At 49.5% G+C, this 15,789-nt stretch overlaps 1 protein-coding gene across 1 annotated transcript in view; it reads right to left on the reverse strand.

Annotated features, from left to right (window-relative positions):
- Positions 1-15,540, reverse strand: part of SYT17 (synaptotagmin 17) — an 83,714-nt gene extending 68,174 nt beyond the window's left edge. The window contains exons 1-5 of the mRNA XM_015104101.4: positions 15,296-15,540; positions 11,710-11,727; positions 10,945-11,093; positions 4,604-4,752; positions 798-1,417 (exon numbers count right to left, since the gene is read on the reverse strand). Of these exons, the coding sequence (XP_014959587.1) occupies positions 798-1,417; positions 4,604-4,752; positions 10,945-11,093; positions 11,710-11,727; positions 15,296-15,310 (951 nt within the window). The 5' untranslated portion in view covers positions 15,311-15,540. The remainder of the gene's footprint in view (positions 1-797; positions 1,418-4,603; positions 4,753-10,944; positions 11,094-11,709; positions 11,728-15,295) is intronic.
- Positions 15,541-15,789: the final 249 nt, after the last annotated feature.

Consider the following 15,789-nt stretch of genomic DNA (forward strand, 5'->3'; position numbering starts at 1 on the left):
CCGCGCTGGAAGAGGGAAGGAAGCTAATCTTACAATTCACCTGAAAAGCAATCATCCATTATCCCGGTCTTCAGCCCTCATCTTATTTTTCCCAGATCAATTCCTGAAAGTCAAAATGACAGATAGCTTCATACTCTGGACAATAATTCTTCTTAGTAAATAAGCCAGCATCAATGACAAAAAGTTCCCAGGGTAGTGCTGGTTACCTGAATCCATACATGTGTTATAATTTCATAGAATCACACACACACACACACACACACACACACACATGCACACGCACACAGAAGATGCTGGTGAAGGGACTTCCCTGGTAGTCCAGGGGCTAGGACTCTGCACTCCCAATGCAAGGGACTTGGGTTTGACCCTGGCCAGGGAACTAGATCCCACACTCCACAACTAAAGGTCCTACATGATGCAACAAAGATTCACAATCTTGTGTGCCGCAACCAACACCCAATGCAGCCAAAGAAGTAAATAAACATTTTTAAAAAAAACTGGGGAAAATTGCATAAGGTCTAGTTTAGCTACCAAATAGCAGTTTCTTGGTGTCCTAGCGTACACAGATCGTATGAGATTTACCAGCCAGGAAGGTGGATGAAGAACACACAGGACTCCCTGTACTGTTCTTGCAACTTCTTGGGAGTCAAAAAATTATTTCAAAATCAAAAGTTTTAAAAATGCAAAAAAAAAAAAAAACCAACCCAAACAAACAAAACTTAAATTCTGAGATTAAAAAAATAATAATCGTTTTTTACAAAGCTCCCAGCAGGAGACACTGCCAACCCACCCCTTACCTGAGAACTGGGAATCAGCGCCTTCCACCAGTGACCACCCTTCACCAGGTCGACCTCGCACAAAGGCACAGCCACCTTGCCGATGACGCAGTGGCGTGAGAACTTATCGAAGTCCAGCACCGTCAGGAGCAGGGTCCTCCTCTGAGCCTCCAGGAAGGGGATCTCGAAGGTGTAGCGCTCCTCGAACACGGGCTTCTGGGTCTTGCGTTTGACTCCGGTCTGCTTGGAGTTCTTCTGGTCCGGCAGGAGGCAGATCTTGACGTAGGGGTTGGAGTGCGCCATGTCCTGGCGCGCGCCGTCGTGGGAGATGGGGGGCGGCAGGTCCCGGGCCTCGATCACGCGCACCGTCAGGTGGTTGTGCAGCAGGTCGTACTGCGTGCTGAAGTGCAGCATGCCCAGCTGGTACTTGGACAGGATCTCCGCGTCCGTCAGGAAGTCCACGTCGTCACTGTTGGAATCGAGGGAGTATAGGCGGGGCTCGAACTTCCTGAAGTAATCATCCGGCGTATAGGTCCGTCTGAGCACCGAGGGCTGGATGGGCTCTTTCTTGGCGCTGAGAACGCCGAACTCGATGGGCTTAATATCAATCAGTGGAGAGCTGGGCCGTCTGGACTCGAGACCTACACACCCAGCAGAAATAACAATTAACACCACCAAGTACTGGACTGGATCTGGGCCGATGTGTGAGATCAAGGACCTTTCATAGATTCTCACATTGTTTGCTCTGCTTCATAATGCTCTTTCCATATGCTCTCCACTCCTGGAAATCCTCTTATTTACTCTATGAGAGGAAGGGCAGCGGCACAAATATCCCCATCTCCACGACAGCTAATTGCCAGGCACTGCTCTAAATGCCCTGCGTACATGGAGAAGGGAATGGTTACCCACTCCAGTATTCTTGCCTGGAGAATTCCATGGACAGAGAAGCCTGGCGGGCTACAGTCCATGGGCTTGCAAAGAGTCGGACACGACTGAGCGACTAACACTTTCACATTCATAACCCTCACAAGGCATTAGCCAGTGACTATTACCTTCACCGACTCGATGGACGAGAGTTTGAGTGAGCTCCGGGAGATGGTGATGGACAGGGAGGCCTGGCGTGCTTCGATTCATGGGGTTGCAAAGAGTCGGACACGACTGAGCGACTGAACTGAACTGAACTGATGACCTTCGCTTTACAGAAGAGGAAACAGAAACTCTAAGTAACTCACCAAAGGGCACCCCACTGGTAGGAGGAGGAGCCAGGATCCAAGCCCCACCTATCTGGCCCCAGGGTCCGACTCTAACCATTCCCAGCCTCCGATTTCACGGAGTTGGCTCTGGGGCCAGTGTCTGGGTCAAATTCCAACCCAGCTACTTCCTCGTGAACCACGTGACTCTCTAGTAACGAGCCAAGTGACTCCAGGCACATTTTACACACTCGGTTTTCCCATCTGTAACATGGAGCCAATCATAGCAGCCACATCAAAGATGGTGGTGAAAACTCACTGAGCGATGCGTGGAGAGAGCCCAGCACAGAACGTGCATGTGCTGAGAGGCACTGAATGGTAACTGTTATTCACCTTCAAGGCTCACATTCACAGCTCGTCACTTTCGGGGTGCCTCTCCCCTCCCCATTAAGCAGAAGAGTTCACCGCTCCCAGGTTCATTGTTGCCTTCTTTGCTCATCTCTCTATTCTAGCAATAACCTCATGGTACTTTTTTCTCTTTCAAAGCACTGAATTGAGGTATGACTGACACACACAAAGTTGTCGGTATTCAATCTACACAACTTGATGGCTTTGATAAGTATGCACCCACGAATCCATCACCACAATCTATGCCATAAACTATCCATCACTTTCAAAAGCTTCCTCCTGCCTTCTTTATTTACTTACTTTTGTGTGTCTGTTAAGAGCATAAGATCTACTCTCTTAGCAAATGTTTAGGTACTCCACATAGTACTGCTAATTTTACACACTCTGCTGGAGTGGATTTCTAGAACTTACTCATCTGGTATAAGTGAAACCAACACCTGCCTGGTTCAAGCTCCCTGGGTAACCATGTCCTACTCTGCAGATGCTTGGAAATCTGACTATGAGATTCCTGTTGTTGGGAAAATTACATAGTATTTGTTCTTTCGTGGCATCTTGTTGATTGCCCAAATACCTGCCTGTTGTCTAAAACCATGAGCCCTTGCCAGTGCATGGTTGCACCCTGATAACTGTGTGCTAAACGCGGTCATCTCTATATAGAGCTGGAAGTAAGATTTAGGAATTATCTAGACCAGCGCTATCCAAGAGAAAATAAAACGTGAACCAGATACAGACATACAAGGCCACAGTTCAGTTCAGTCACTCAGTCATGTCCGACTCTTTGTGACCCCGTGGCCTGCAGCATGCCAGGCTTCCCTGTCCATCATCAACTCCCGAAGCATGCTCAAACTCATGTCCGTCGAAGCCCACAAAGGTAACTTAAAATTTTCTTGTAGCCACAATTATGTAAAAGTACAAAGAAGCAGGTGAAATTTTTATATTTTATTTAAACCAATATATCCAAAATACAATCATTTCAACATGTAATCAATATAAAAACATTTTAGTGAGACATTCTAAATTCTCTCTTTTTTCATACTGGCTTCAAAATCCAGTGGGTATGTAACACATACAGTGCATCTCAATTCAGCTACATGCCTGTGGACACTGTATTGGACAGCGGGCTGCACAGGGCAGACAGGCCCTCTTATTCTACAGATGAAAAGATGGAGGATACAGAAGCCAGACACCCATTCTGTTTCACTATTTCAAGCTCTTGAAATTTACTTCTTTCTTCTTCCCCATCCACTCCCAGAAAAGATCAGAGATCTCAATCATTTCCAGCTGAGTGGATTAGTTTCATGAATTTAAGCCTTTTCCCTCTGTTAAGTGAATTTCAGACATCAGCTGCATGAGACAGAGGAGACACACTTGGCTAGTAACAAGAGGCTGGGAGACTCTGGGCTTTTTATCACCCTTTCTCTTCCCCACCCAAATCACACCCTCTGGTCTACACCCAGGCTACAGAGTGTGTGTGTGCTGAGTGCCCACTCTAGAGTGGGCCAAGGGCCATATTCAACCCAGAGATACATTCTGTTTGGGTTGAAAAGTAAGGAAGTTTCATATGAAAACCCAGACTGCCAGTTTCTCTTTAGAAAGGTCAGGTAATACAATCCCACATGGCTACAGCTGAGTAGCAGCTGCTCCCCTTCAATAAGACACTGGCTTCCCAACTGGCCCCAGTCCCCACCCTGCCCTAGTGCCAGGTCAAGAGTCGGCTGCCATTTGTCACTCACTAGGGTGATATTTATCTCCCTCCAGCCCTTGGCACTTAGCCACTGACACAATCCACCTGGGCCTTCAAGTCACTTGAATCTGCAGGCCCTGCTGTGCAACATGGTAACTAACACTTGCCTTTCGGGGTCTGAAATGATATATGCTGACAACGTTACCAACTGAGCCAATTCAATGAAACCTGTGATCAGTATAAACAAAAATCAATCAAAATGATTGCTTCTGCCTGAACTTGGCAGAAATCAGGTACAATGCCCTCCTCTGTCACACTGTCACCTCTCCATCATCCTGTCTCCTGGACTGTCACGCCACACTCCACACCCCCACCAGAAGCAACCCTGTCCTTCATGTCTCCCCCTGGGGGTGTTGTTGAGCATCTGGGAACGCCAGCTCTTTCCCTTTATCCTGGGGGCCCAGATAACAGGGTTGTACTTCATGGACCCCAAGGGGCAGCTGACTTGAGCCAGGACCCCTGACAGTCAGAGCAGAGAGGCTTACTTGAAATCCTCCGGGTCAGGCTGTATGTAGACTTAGATGTGTCTGAGGATGAGCATCTCCGATCTGGGGAGTTGGTCCGTGGGGTCAGTGGGACGTCACTGGCTGTGTGCACAGAGTCCCCGTCCTTGTCACTGCTCCGGCTGGCCAACCTGTAGGAGGGAAGAGGTCTCAGGGACTGTCAGAGAATCCCCAGGGACTGGCACCTCTGTCCCATGGGGGACAGACCAAGGATGAAATTGCTCTCAGGCCCAGTCTATGCAACTTGGAATAATGCAAATTTGAAATAAATTCTCAATAGCCCTTAATTCTTAATAATGTCTTGCTTTTTGCACAAAATGTGATGTGAAGTAAATAACTATTTCCCAATTAGAACAATCTGCCAAGAATTTGCATAATTTCAAAGCTGAGGCTGGGCTGGGGAAGGGATATGTAAACTTATTCAAGATATTGCCACATGGGCACCACCTGACTAAACCAAGATCAGTTCAGTTCAGTCGCTCAGTCATGTCTGACTCTTTGCAACCCCATGGACTGCAGCACACCAGGCCTCCCTGTCCATTACCAACTCCTGGAATTCACTCAAACTCATGTCCATTGAGTTGGTGATGCCATCAAGATGGGACCTCTCAGTCTTCAGTCTGGAAGGAACCACGTGGCTGTTTAAATGCATTAGAACTTCTGCAAGTAGTTTTCGGTAAGAATTATCTTGTTATTTCAATAGTCACTATGTCAATAACATCTTGAAAAAATATCCTGTAACGATGTCACTCAAAGGTTCTTGGGACTTTCCTGGTGGTCCAGCAGCTAAGACTCTGAGCTACAAAATGGCCCTGAGAATCAATGATTTAAGAACAACAGTTCAGTGCATAGAAACACCAGTCAATAGCAGCATCCACAACTTAATGTTCTCCTAATAAAGATTAGAAATGCTGGAAAAATAGAAAGTACACTCTTTGTGGGTTGGGGTACAAAGTAGTACTTAAGGGCTGGCTCAAGGCAAGTCTCTCTCTCTCCCTCCATCTCCCTGTCTGTAAAATGGGACTAATAATAGCACCTGCCTTACATGGTTACTTTGAAGGTCGAGCTAACATATATACAATGATTAGAACAGTGTTTGGTATGTTCTAGGTAGATGCTTAATACATTTTAGCTGATGTTAGCAATATCATAGCAGAGGCGGCTTTAAGATCCCCCAGTACTCACACAGCTAGTGAGGATGCTGGGAGTGGGGGTAAGGGGAGGGGAGAGAGCTGGCAAAGGGGCCATGAGATTGATGCCATTGATAACAAGCCCCTCAGCCATCACAGCCACAGACCAATACCTTCCAAAACTGCATCCCCCAAGTTGACATTTAAACCTGCGGAGAAACCAATCTCGAAAAATGCAACTTTCAAGTTCTGGGAGGTCAGACGCATGCTGTGCATGACATGAAATGGATCTGATGTTCTTCCAAAGCTAGGGCCACAGCTGGGACAAGCAGGCATGTTACAGGGGCAATGCCCAGTGCCTCCCACTCCTGGTCAAGAATAGGAGAACGTAGCAGATGAAACGTGGGGCCAGCGGAGGGATGGAAGGGAGACGGGATCACACTGGATCAATCTTTCTCTCCCGTAAAGGAAAGCAGCTGCATCTCCCCAGGAAGGCGGCAAAAACGTGTGACGGCCACTGGGGCCCTCCACCTGCATGGCCTGTTTCCCGGCTGTCACACCTCATAGTGGCCGCTGCCTCCAGCTGCAAACTCCCATCAGTCTTCAAGAGTCAGCTTAAATGCCATCGCTTCCTGAAGCCTTGGCTGCCTCCTCCCAGACATAGTACCAGGGTATACCTGGGCCACCCCTGCCTCCTCTGCCACCACCAAACCTCCAGGCCCTCTGTCCCTCCTACCTGGAATGTTCGTCCTGCCCCATCACCTGTCTTGTTCCTCCTTACCATTCAGATCTCAGCTGCCACAGCACCTCCTCAGAGGGGACCCACCAGTCCAGTCGCCTCCTCCCAGCCCGTCTCCCCTTACCCCTGCACCTTTTTTTTGTCCCCCTCCAGCATATACCTCTTTAAGTGCTGCCTGCCTGCTTCTCCTCTGCATCTGACACTAAGCCAGAGGCCCATGCGGGCAGAGGCAGTGTCTTCTTCGTTCACCACTGCCCTCCTAGCACAGCACCCGGCACGTGTAGGGTGCTCTGATTTATTTTTTCAGTGAATGAATGAACACACATTTCTGGTGGCTTTTATCTGACTTATCTTGAGTCACAATCACCGGAGGGCACAACTTGTCGCCCCTCCCATAACAGCCTACAAATCTTAATGTTGGCATCTGCTTTATTAGGATCAAAGGTAGCAGTAGCTACTGAGCACCTACTGTGTGCCAGGCACTGTGCTAAATGCTCTATCTGAACCGTCATTTCAGGCTTGAAACAATCCAGGAGTTAGTTGTTACGAACCACTCCTACTGCTTTTACAGACAGGGAAATGGAGCCCTGGTCAGGTGGCAGGAGGGAAGGAGAATGGATCTAAACCACTGAATGGCAGAACCCCAGTGAAGTCCAGCAGTACCAGACTCCGGACTACATGCCCCACACTACCAAGCTGGGCATCCCCTAGGAGGCTGGAAGAACCCTGCACATAGTAGGTACTCAACACATGCTTCTTGAACAAAGAAATAACCTAATTCACTCTTCAGTGGGGGTCTTTCTGGCACTGCCACAGAAGGAGCCAGTCGGATGGTACCATATGGTGAGTTGGTTTTCCTGACTCTCATCAGCCCAGTCCAGCCCAGGAAAGCTGCAGGTCCCACATGTCAAAAGCATATGTGACAATTAATGGTGTGTCCCCTCTGATCACACAGGCAAAGACCCAGCTCACCTGCCACCTGCCACCCCACAGAGAGGCACATTCTGTGGTTCCTGGCTCAAATGGCACGGTAGGAATGGTACTGCAAAGCCTGTATGCTTGACATTTCTGCTCCCTGCCTGTTTGATAACATGCAACTGCCCGCTTGGTAAATAAATCTGGGGAAAGCACAAGCTGTAAATTCTCTTTCTGGAGGATTTAACCTGCCTCCTCTTTACAGATTTCTCTTAACATTTGGTATGATGTTGACTATCAAAAATGTCCTCAGTGCTATCCAGGATTCAAGGAAGACCTGGGTCACCTTGGGAAGCACACAGGTCGTGTACAGCTGTTCAGACGGTGCACTGCACAAGTCTAGATGGTCTCGCTCATCATGATCACCATGTGAAGGATGCCCCCTGAAGCCATGTGGTGAGTTGGCTCCTGGAAAGTTCTCTGCTTGTAGCATAACCAAAATAAGTGTCTTCCCTGAGGATGCCATCCCAGAAAGAACACCCTGCTTGCACAAAGGGTCAGCGACCTGAGCAAAACGCAACTGTCCTTCAGCTTAGTAACCATACATCTGTAACACTCAACATCTGAGGCAAACAGGCTGTGATTTTCAGTGTCTATCAGGGGTCTCCTGTGGTTCAAAGGAAAATCCAAATTCCTTAATCTGGCATTTGAGACCCCACACAACCTGAACTTGCAGGCTCATTTTGTCTGATTCCCCCAACTCTTCCGAGATGCAGTGTCCCATCTGTGGTGTTTGTCTTCCCTGGATCCAGTCACAGCATCCAAACTGTTTATTACCCAGGTCAGCAATCTTGGGGCCCACTCCCTGGTTTTGTAGAAGTGTTATGAGAGCATAGCCACACCCATTCACTAGTGAATTGCCTATGGTTGCTTTCACACTACAAGGATGGAAGTGAGTGGCTGCAATAAAAATTAGTCCATGAGACTAAAATACTTACTCTCTGGCGCCTCATAGGAAAAGTTTGCCAACTCCTGTTCAACTAGCTTAGTTCATGTGTTTCAGGAGGAATAACGCTTTCCCTCGTTTCAAGTCCGGAAACCCAGATATTATCCCAGCGCTTTTTCCTCCAAGCAAAAGAGACTGGATCAAGTGATTGGCATGTGACCCAAACCAGAGCAATGAGAGCCTTCCCTGATATTTTGCTGCTGTCAAACATAATGCAAAGGAAAAAGAAGGCTTAAGAATGAGGCCAATACAGAAGAAACAGAAAGAGAGAGAGAGCACATACACGCACACCCATGACACCGTCTGAGCCCCTGGATCCAGTCATGCCTGAAGCCATTTTCCCAGAACTTTTCCGTAACAAAACTCTATGCAGAACTGTCATATGTGTGTGCAGGATGTGAATACACAACTAATTTATTTACCTGCTTTATCTCCTATAGTGAAGTGAAAGAAAGTGAAAGTCACTCTGTTGTGTCCGACTCTTTGTGATCCCATGGACTGTACAGTCCGTGGAATTCCCCAGGCCAGCATACTGGAGTGGGCAGCCATTCCCTTCTCCTGGGGATCATCCCAACCCAGGGATTGAACCCAGGTCTCCTGCATTGCACGTGGATTGGATTCTTTACCAGCTGAGCCACAAGGGAAGTCCAAGAATACTGGAGTGGGTAACGTATCCCTTCTCCAGCAGATCTTCCCAACCCAGGAATCGAACTGGGGTCTCCTGCACTGCAGGAGGATTCTTTACCAGCTGAGCTACCAGGGAAGCCCTTATCTTCTATACCAGATATTAAATCCCCTGAGCATGGGAACAGGACTCCATCTAGTCTTGTGCCTCCCATAGTGCCTGGTACATAGGGAAGCCTCAAGAAATAACTACCAAAAAAACTGAGCTTAACTTCCCAACAGCATAATTGACACTTTCAGGACTCAGTTTCTGCCTTCAGGTTAATCAGCTGGGCAATAACTAGTTTTTGGAATGAAAAAAGACAGATAATTGCCGTGCCATCACAGAGCTGGAATTCTTCTGAGCACGGCTTTAAAGACACCAGATGGGCTGAGCCAACCTCCGTCACTAGAACATGGGAACAATCCCTTCATTAATGAGCTGGTTTCACCAAACATCTCAACTCTGTGCACAACTGCAGGATTCAGGCTACAGCCTGTGAGTCAGGGAAGGTTCCTTCACATAGTTGTTACATCAATTTAAAGAATCTCTCAATAACTTAATAATGATAGAGATGAATACTTACTACTGTGCTAAGCATGTTACATGCATATGTCACTATTATTAATAGCAACCCTATAAAATATGTTCTATTACTTCCCCTACTTTACAGATGAGGAAACCCAGACCAAAATAGGGTAAAAAGAATCACTTATGTTTATGATTGCCAACAAGGTATTTTTCCATAAACTAATTCACGCAATCATCGCAACAACTTTATAAGATAAATACTGTTTTATCATCCCCATTTGACAGATGGGAAATCAAGGCACAGACAGATCAAGCAAATTGCCTGAGGTCATAGAACTGGAAAAAATTAGGAGAAGTAGGATTTGAACTCACAGATTGTGACCCAGAGCCATTCTGCTATGAAAATATTTGATACTTGCTTCTCAAAAAAAAGAGGATTGAGGCATGACCCCCAAGGAAAAGATGGGGTGCCAGTGGCTTCTGGAATCTTAGCCCAAGGATTTACCTGAGATAGCACAGGATCCCCACTGAGGCTCCAACTGTGGGCCCTCACACCATCTTCCTGCCTCCCTCTTCTCTACATCATGGGAAGCTGTACTGGGCGATTCCCAGGCCCTGGCCCTCTGGATTCAACCCAGACTCTGGCCACGCTCCTCTCCCAGCCACAGAGAGGTGGCCCAGACACGTGGCTGAAAAGCTTCAAAACTGCATTCCCAAAATATCTGAGCGACTGGCAGATGGAGATGTTGTATGCAGGCGCGGGAGGAGAACGAATTGGAAATAAAACGAAAGATGCCAGAGAGAGCATAAACAGCGTTGGAGGACACGATGGAGCCTGGAGGTGTGTTCTGCTTCCCTGTTACTGAAGTTCTTGCTCAGATCAGCAAAGAGGCACTTGTTTGTTCATGTCATCCACACCAAATACTCACTGAGTGTTTAGCATGGGCCAGGTGCTAGGATGGTTCGTCATCCTGACTTGAATGGAAAACCTTTAGGATCTGGACATCCCTTGAAGAACAGAGACGCTCACAGATCTCTTTTTCCACTTGGAACGACATTCAATATGATTAAAAGCGCCCACATGCTTAGCATTACACTGCTCGTATCTCAGAAGGCCGGTTGTGAAAACCAGCTGAACTGAAGCCCCACCCCGAGCTGGTCTCACCAGCTTGCCAAACGCAATGAGGCACACAGTACAAGCCATCAGCGACTAAGAGGTCAATGGAAACTCAGCCTTTCCCCCCTCCATACCCCTAGATGTCCCACACTCCTCGAAGAAACAAAGAAAAGAAAGGTCTTAAGGTGGCTTTCCAGGAAGTTCGGAGCAGTTTTACTTACAGCCAGGGGGGAGTCTGGGCAGGGAAAGGTCCCAGAATCTCAACTTCATCCTCACTCGACTGGCAGCAGCTGGACTCATAGCACTTCTGACAGCAGTGGCGGCAAGTCCATCTGCAGAGCAGCAGGTCGGAGATTCTAGAAAGGAAACCCTGAGCCCACAGGGGGCAGTGGGCAGAGGAGAGATGGGAAGGGGAGGAAGAAGAGGAAAAACACCCACAGTTACAAGCAGCCGATCCCTGATGAGAAATAACGACATTCAGGAGGTCTGTCTCCACGGCTGATCTCTTAGAACAAACTGTTTTCCATTCCTATTTACCAACTGCAGGTACAAAGATGGCAAACACCAACCGGCTCGAGCCATTAATAGCAAGCAAAACGTTTGCAGGTATTTTCCTTTGTATATGAACGTCTTTCTTGACATGTGGGTGGTTTATTCAACATCGTGAGGGCTATGCAATATGTTCGTAAAACACAATGATTATTACTCTTTTTGAAAGCGAAGCACAAATTTTTTTTTTTTTAATAATTTTATGACATTAAAGTAAGCAGAGATAATCAAATGGAATAGTAGAGGGTGGGAAGGGAAACCTAGTCTCATTAACTAGTATCTTTTCACCGGGATCTCCCTTCCCTAGAATGGCTGTTATCAACATCCGGTTGTTGTTTAATATTCAGCATCCCCACAGCCCCACGAAAGGCTCCAAAATGAAAAGCAAGCATTTCTTGATTAGAAGCCAGACCAAACAAATCACTGAATTCACTCACCTCGTTTAAAGGTTCCAACTGCCCTTTTAGAGATCCACATGAAGCCAAGGGGCACAGGGGGCGAGGGATGACACAGAGAGAGAGACAAGACCAGTTTAGCAATATTCCTGCAACTCAAAAAAAAAAAACCAAACAAACAAGCCCTGCTTCTTTCCACTTACCATCCTGGGAAGGGAGCTGACCTCCTAACAAGGTGCTGCTACCTTCAGGGCTGCTGGTAGCCTCCTGGCTAACCAACACCGAATAAATGGGAAACTTTAGCATTTCGATTTGATTTGCACCGTATGCTGTTATGAATCAGAGCGGGTGGATAGATAGTCATGCTATCCAATGCAGCCACACTTCAAGAGAGGAGCAAACCTTCCTATACAGAAATAGCCATGAAGCCAACCCAGAAGGACATGATTAGCTAACTTGCAGGCAGGCACAGCATGGATGTCACTTGGTTCCCCCGCCCTCCCAGAGGCCCTACCTTCCAATTCTGCTCCAATGGTGGGGAGCTTCGTATGACCACCCACAAATAGAGGGAGCAGAAAAGAAAGCCATAGTCTGGTCCCCGGAAAGAAGGGAGGGGCTCCCTTCCATCTTCAGCCCCACCTCCACCCCAGCTTCTTCTCACCGGTTCCCAAGACACAGGCTCCCCCCACCCCCTTTCTGGGAAGGGTCTTCACAGTTTTCCAAAAGGCCAAGTAAACCAGATAGGTTAGGAGGAGTCTCCTATGGAACTCAGAACTTTGAGTCAAGGAGAAAGCTAATCATGGTTCTCAGTTCTTTTGCAAGGTGAAGAAGGTCTTAATTTGGTACCACTATATGTAACATCTTTTTAACAGTTGCAAATCCCACCCCTGCCTTCCTTTATAAACAGACAGCAGACCCCAGCTCAGAGCCTCGCAAACAGACTAGCTAGCTAGAATCCAAGAACGTGGCATTATTCTCATTATTTTTCCTATTGCCTTCAGTTTCTATCAGGTGACCCTGGTTTTCTATTATGGTAGTGACATGATGTTTCCTTTTCATATTAAAGTTAAAATAAAGCACAAGTCCATTTATAGAAAAGAAATTAAGTAAATAACATCACAGGTGGTACATAGTTCGTGAAAAACTCAAAATCCTTGAAGTGATAAGGGATTTACTACAGTTTTGGTGGGGCGGGAAGGGGGGGGAAGTCTTGGACACCAATCACAAGGTGCAGGGGGAGGGACAAAACTGAGAAAAGAGGTACTCGTCCCGGCCTCATCAGTGGCCAGTCATGTGACTCAGGCAAGTTGGGAGTCTGCGCCTCAGTTACATCTTTCCTTTGATGGAAGGGCCTAGCTAGGACACTATGAAAAGGCTCTGTGCTGTCTAGTATCTGCATGCTTTCTGTGGCTTATGAGAACCAGACAGTTTGTCAAGTCCAATTGGATCCTGCCAGGTACCGGGGACTGTCCTGGCCGACAGAGTGGTGAGGCGAAGAAAGCAGCAAACAGCTATGCCCTCATGGGGCTTACATGAGAAAGTACTTTAACATGCTTATGGTAAAGTGCAGGGTTAAAGGGATGCTTTTTCACAACGATCCAGGCTCGCAGGAAAGCATTTCCTGGGTATATAGTGATCAAAAGAAAACCATTTCTAAAACCATGATGAGCAGAGGCAAGGCTACCTCAGGGGTCCTGCCTAGGTGCAAGGTGAGTGCTAGGGGCCAGAGAAACCAAGGAAGACGAAGAGGAAAGGGGAGATGCGCTGAGGCTCCCAAGCGTGCTGAGCCTTTGGGCCTCAGGCTCACGTGTTTGACCCAATGGAGAATTGATTCAAACCAGAAAAAAAGAAAAGGAGGAAGGAAAGTCCAGATATTCTAGAACAGGGGGTGCAAGCTAGGACTCAAAGACCCAAATTCAGCCTGCAGCCTGATTTTCTATGGCCCTCCAGCTAAGAAGGGTTTGTATATTTTTAACTGGTTGAAAAAGCTTTAAAGATGAATACTTCTTGACTCGTACAAAGTATATGAAATTCAGTTTCAGCGTCCACAAAGAAAGTTTTATTTAAACATAGCCATGCCCATGCATTTACTAGTGTCTCTGTGTAGTGCCATAATCAAAAAGTGAAGTGTTGCGACACAGACCACTCAGCCCTCGAAGAAAAACAAACATTTACTATGTAGGCCTTCACAGAAAAAGTTGAACACCTTGTTCTCGAAGAAAAGTCAACATCACCGGGCCATCCTCATATCAGATGCTTCACAAATCCCTCACCAATCCCCATCCCACCCCCGGCTAGGCCTCACCACAACCTCTAAGCCCCTGAGTGGCCTTGGGCAAGTCACTTCATTACTCATTACTCTTCATTACTGTGCAGAAGACAGTCATTAAGAACTGTAGAAGCCCGTTCTCACGTGGTTCATGTCCCAGTGCGTGGTCCCTGACGGCCAGGGACCATGCTGCTTTCTCAGCTGTGTTCAAAGTGCCCACACATATTACACGTCACCCAAATGTTTGCTGAAGCTGTTCAGTGGCCACTCCCCCCAACAACATCCCCACAGTAGGTGAACAGTAAATGTGACCTTCACTGAACTTGAAAAGATGACAAGGATTCCATGAAAGGGAAGTCAGTGGAGCGATTCTAAGCCAGGAGAGGGATGGGGCGGCCATGGGCGGATGGCAGGTCAGAGTTCCTGGCAGGTGGAAAAGACTAAGGCAGGAGGAGGTGGGGGGCTGTGAGCCAAAGGGGAGGAGGTACCAGAAGCCCCTCCAATGGTGGGCGAGGGCAGAAGCGAGCCCAGAGGCACCCGTCTGCCTCTGGGGAGGCAGAATGTAGGAGCCCGTCGGTATCACTGCCAGAGGCAAAGGACCCAGTGCCAGAAACAAGCAGCTCAGCGGGTCTGACCGCATGACCTTGGCGCTGACCCGTCGCCGCTTCCCCCTCCTAAGGAGAAGACAGGTCTCTTAGTCAAGCATGCCCTCCTCAAGAAAAGGTGCCTGGAAATTATTTCAGCCTAAGGATTCTTGCGGGGTGTCCCCAAGATGAAGGGAGGGAGGGTCCGCAACTCCCGAGGCAATGGCCCAGAGTAATCGGCTGCCCCCCAACCCCACCAGCGCGCCTCCGGGGTGTCCCCCACCTCTCAGCACCCAGTGCCCGGGAGAGACGATGTCCTTGTCCCTCCTGGCCGGAACAGCTGCCTCCGGCTCGCTCCGCCGGCCAATTAGCCAGAGCCGTCACCAAGGCAACGACAGCTGGCGGGCCGGGCGGCTGGCGCGCCCCGGGCCGCCCTCCCCGCGGCCCCTCCCCTGGGGTGGGGTGCCCGAGGGACGGGGTGGGGGAAGGGGGGAAGAAAAGTCCGCCCCACCCCCATTCCTTCCCCGGGAGGCGAGGGCGCGCGTGCGGAGTCCACTTGGGGCCCTTCATCCCGGGGTGTGGGGGTCCCCAGCCTCTCCTCCTGGGGCGCACCCCCGCTGCTGCACAGGTTGCCTTGCGCTCAGGCACCCTTTTTCTCGAGGCAAGTTTGTGGCAGCCTAGCCTTGTGCCCTCCCTTCCGCGCGCTCACAGTCGGAGGGGGCGCGGCACCCCCCAACCCCACACCGCGGACCTGGCCCCCCGGCCTCAGCCCTACCTGGATGTACGCCATTTTCGCCCGCGCGCACTCACTCCGGCCCGGGCATGGCGCCGCCACGGCCACTTTGCCCTCGCCAACCGGAGAGAGGGGAGAAAGCAAAGGGGGAAAGGAAGAAAAAGGCAGCCGGGTGGCCCCAGACGTGACTGGCGTGGCTGATGAGCGGCGCCCGCCCCTCCGCCGGCCGCCCCGTCCTTGCCTTCCCCTGCGTTCCGGCTCCGGGAGTCGGGGCCGCCTCCCAGATTGGGAGAGCTCGGGCGCCCAGGGCCCCCGCCTCGGCCTCCCTCGCCGTCCCGCGCTCCCCCCGAGGCGCTCCCCAGGCGGGATTAAAGCCGGGGCGCCTGGGGAGGGAGCCCGGGGCAGCCGCGGGGACTGCAGCGACCCCAGCGCAGGCGGGGCCGGAGACGCTGGGGCCCGGGCGCGCCAGAGGCGGGGGAGGGGACCGGGACGGGCAAGGAGGTGGGAGGGGGCGGTGCGCGGGTCAGCCCATCCGG

The sequence above is a fragment of the Ovis aries genome, chromosome 24, assembly GCF_016772045.2.
Source record: "Ovis aries strain OAR_USU_Benz2616 breed Rambouillet chromosome 24, ARS-UI_Ramb_v3.0, whole genome shotgun sequence".
NCBI classification, from domain to species: domain Eukaryota; kingdom Metazoa; phylum Chordata; class Mammalia; order Artiodactyla; family Bovidae; genus Ovis; species Ovis aries.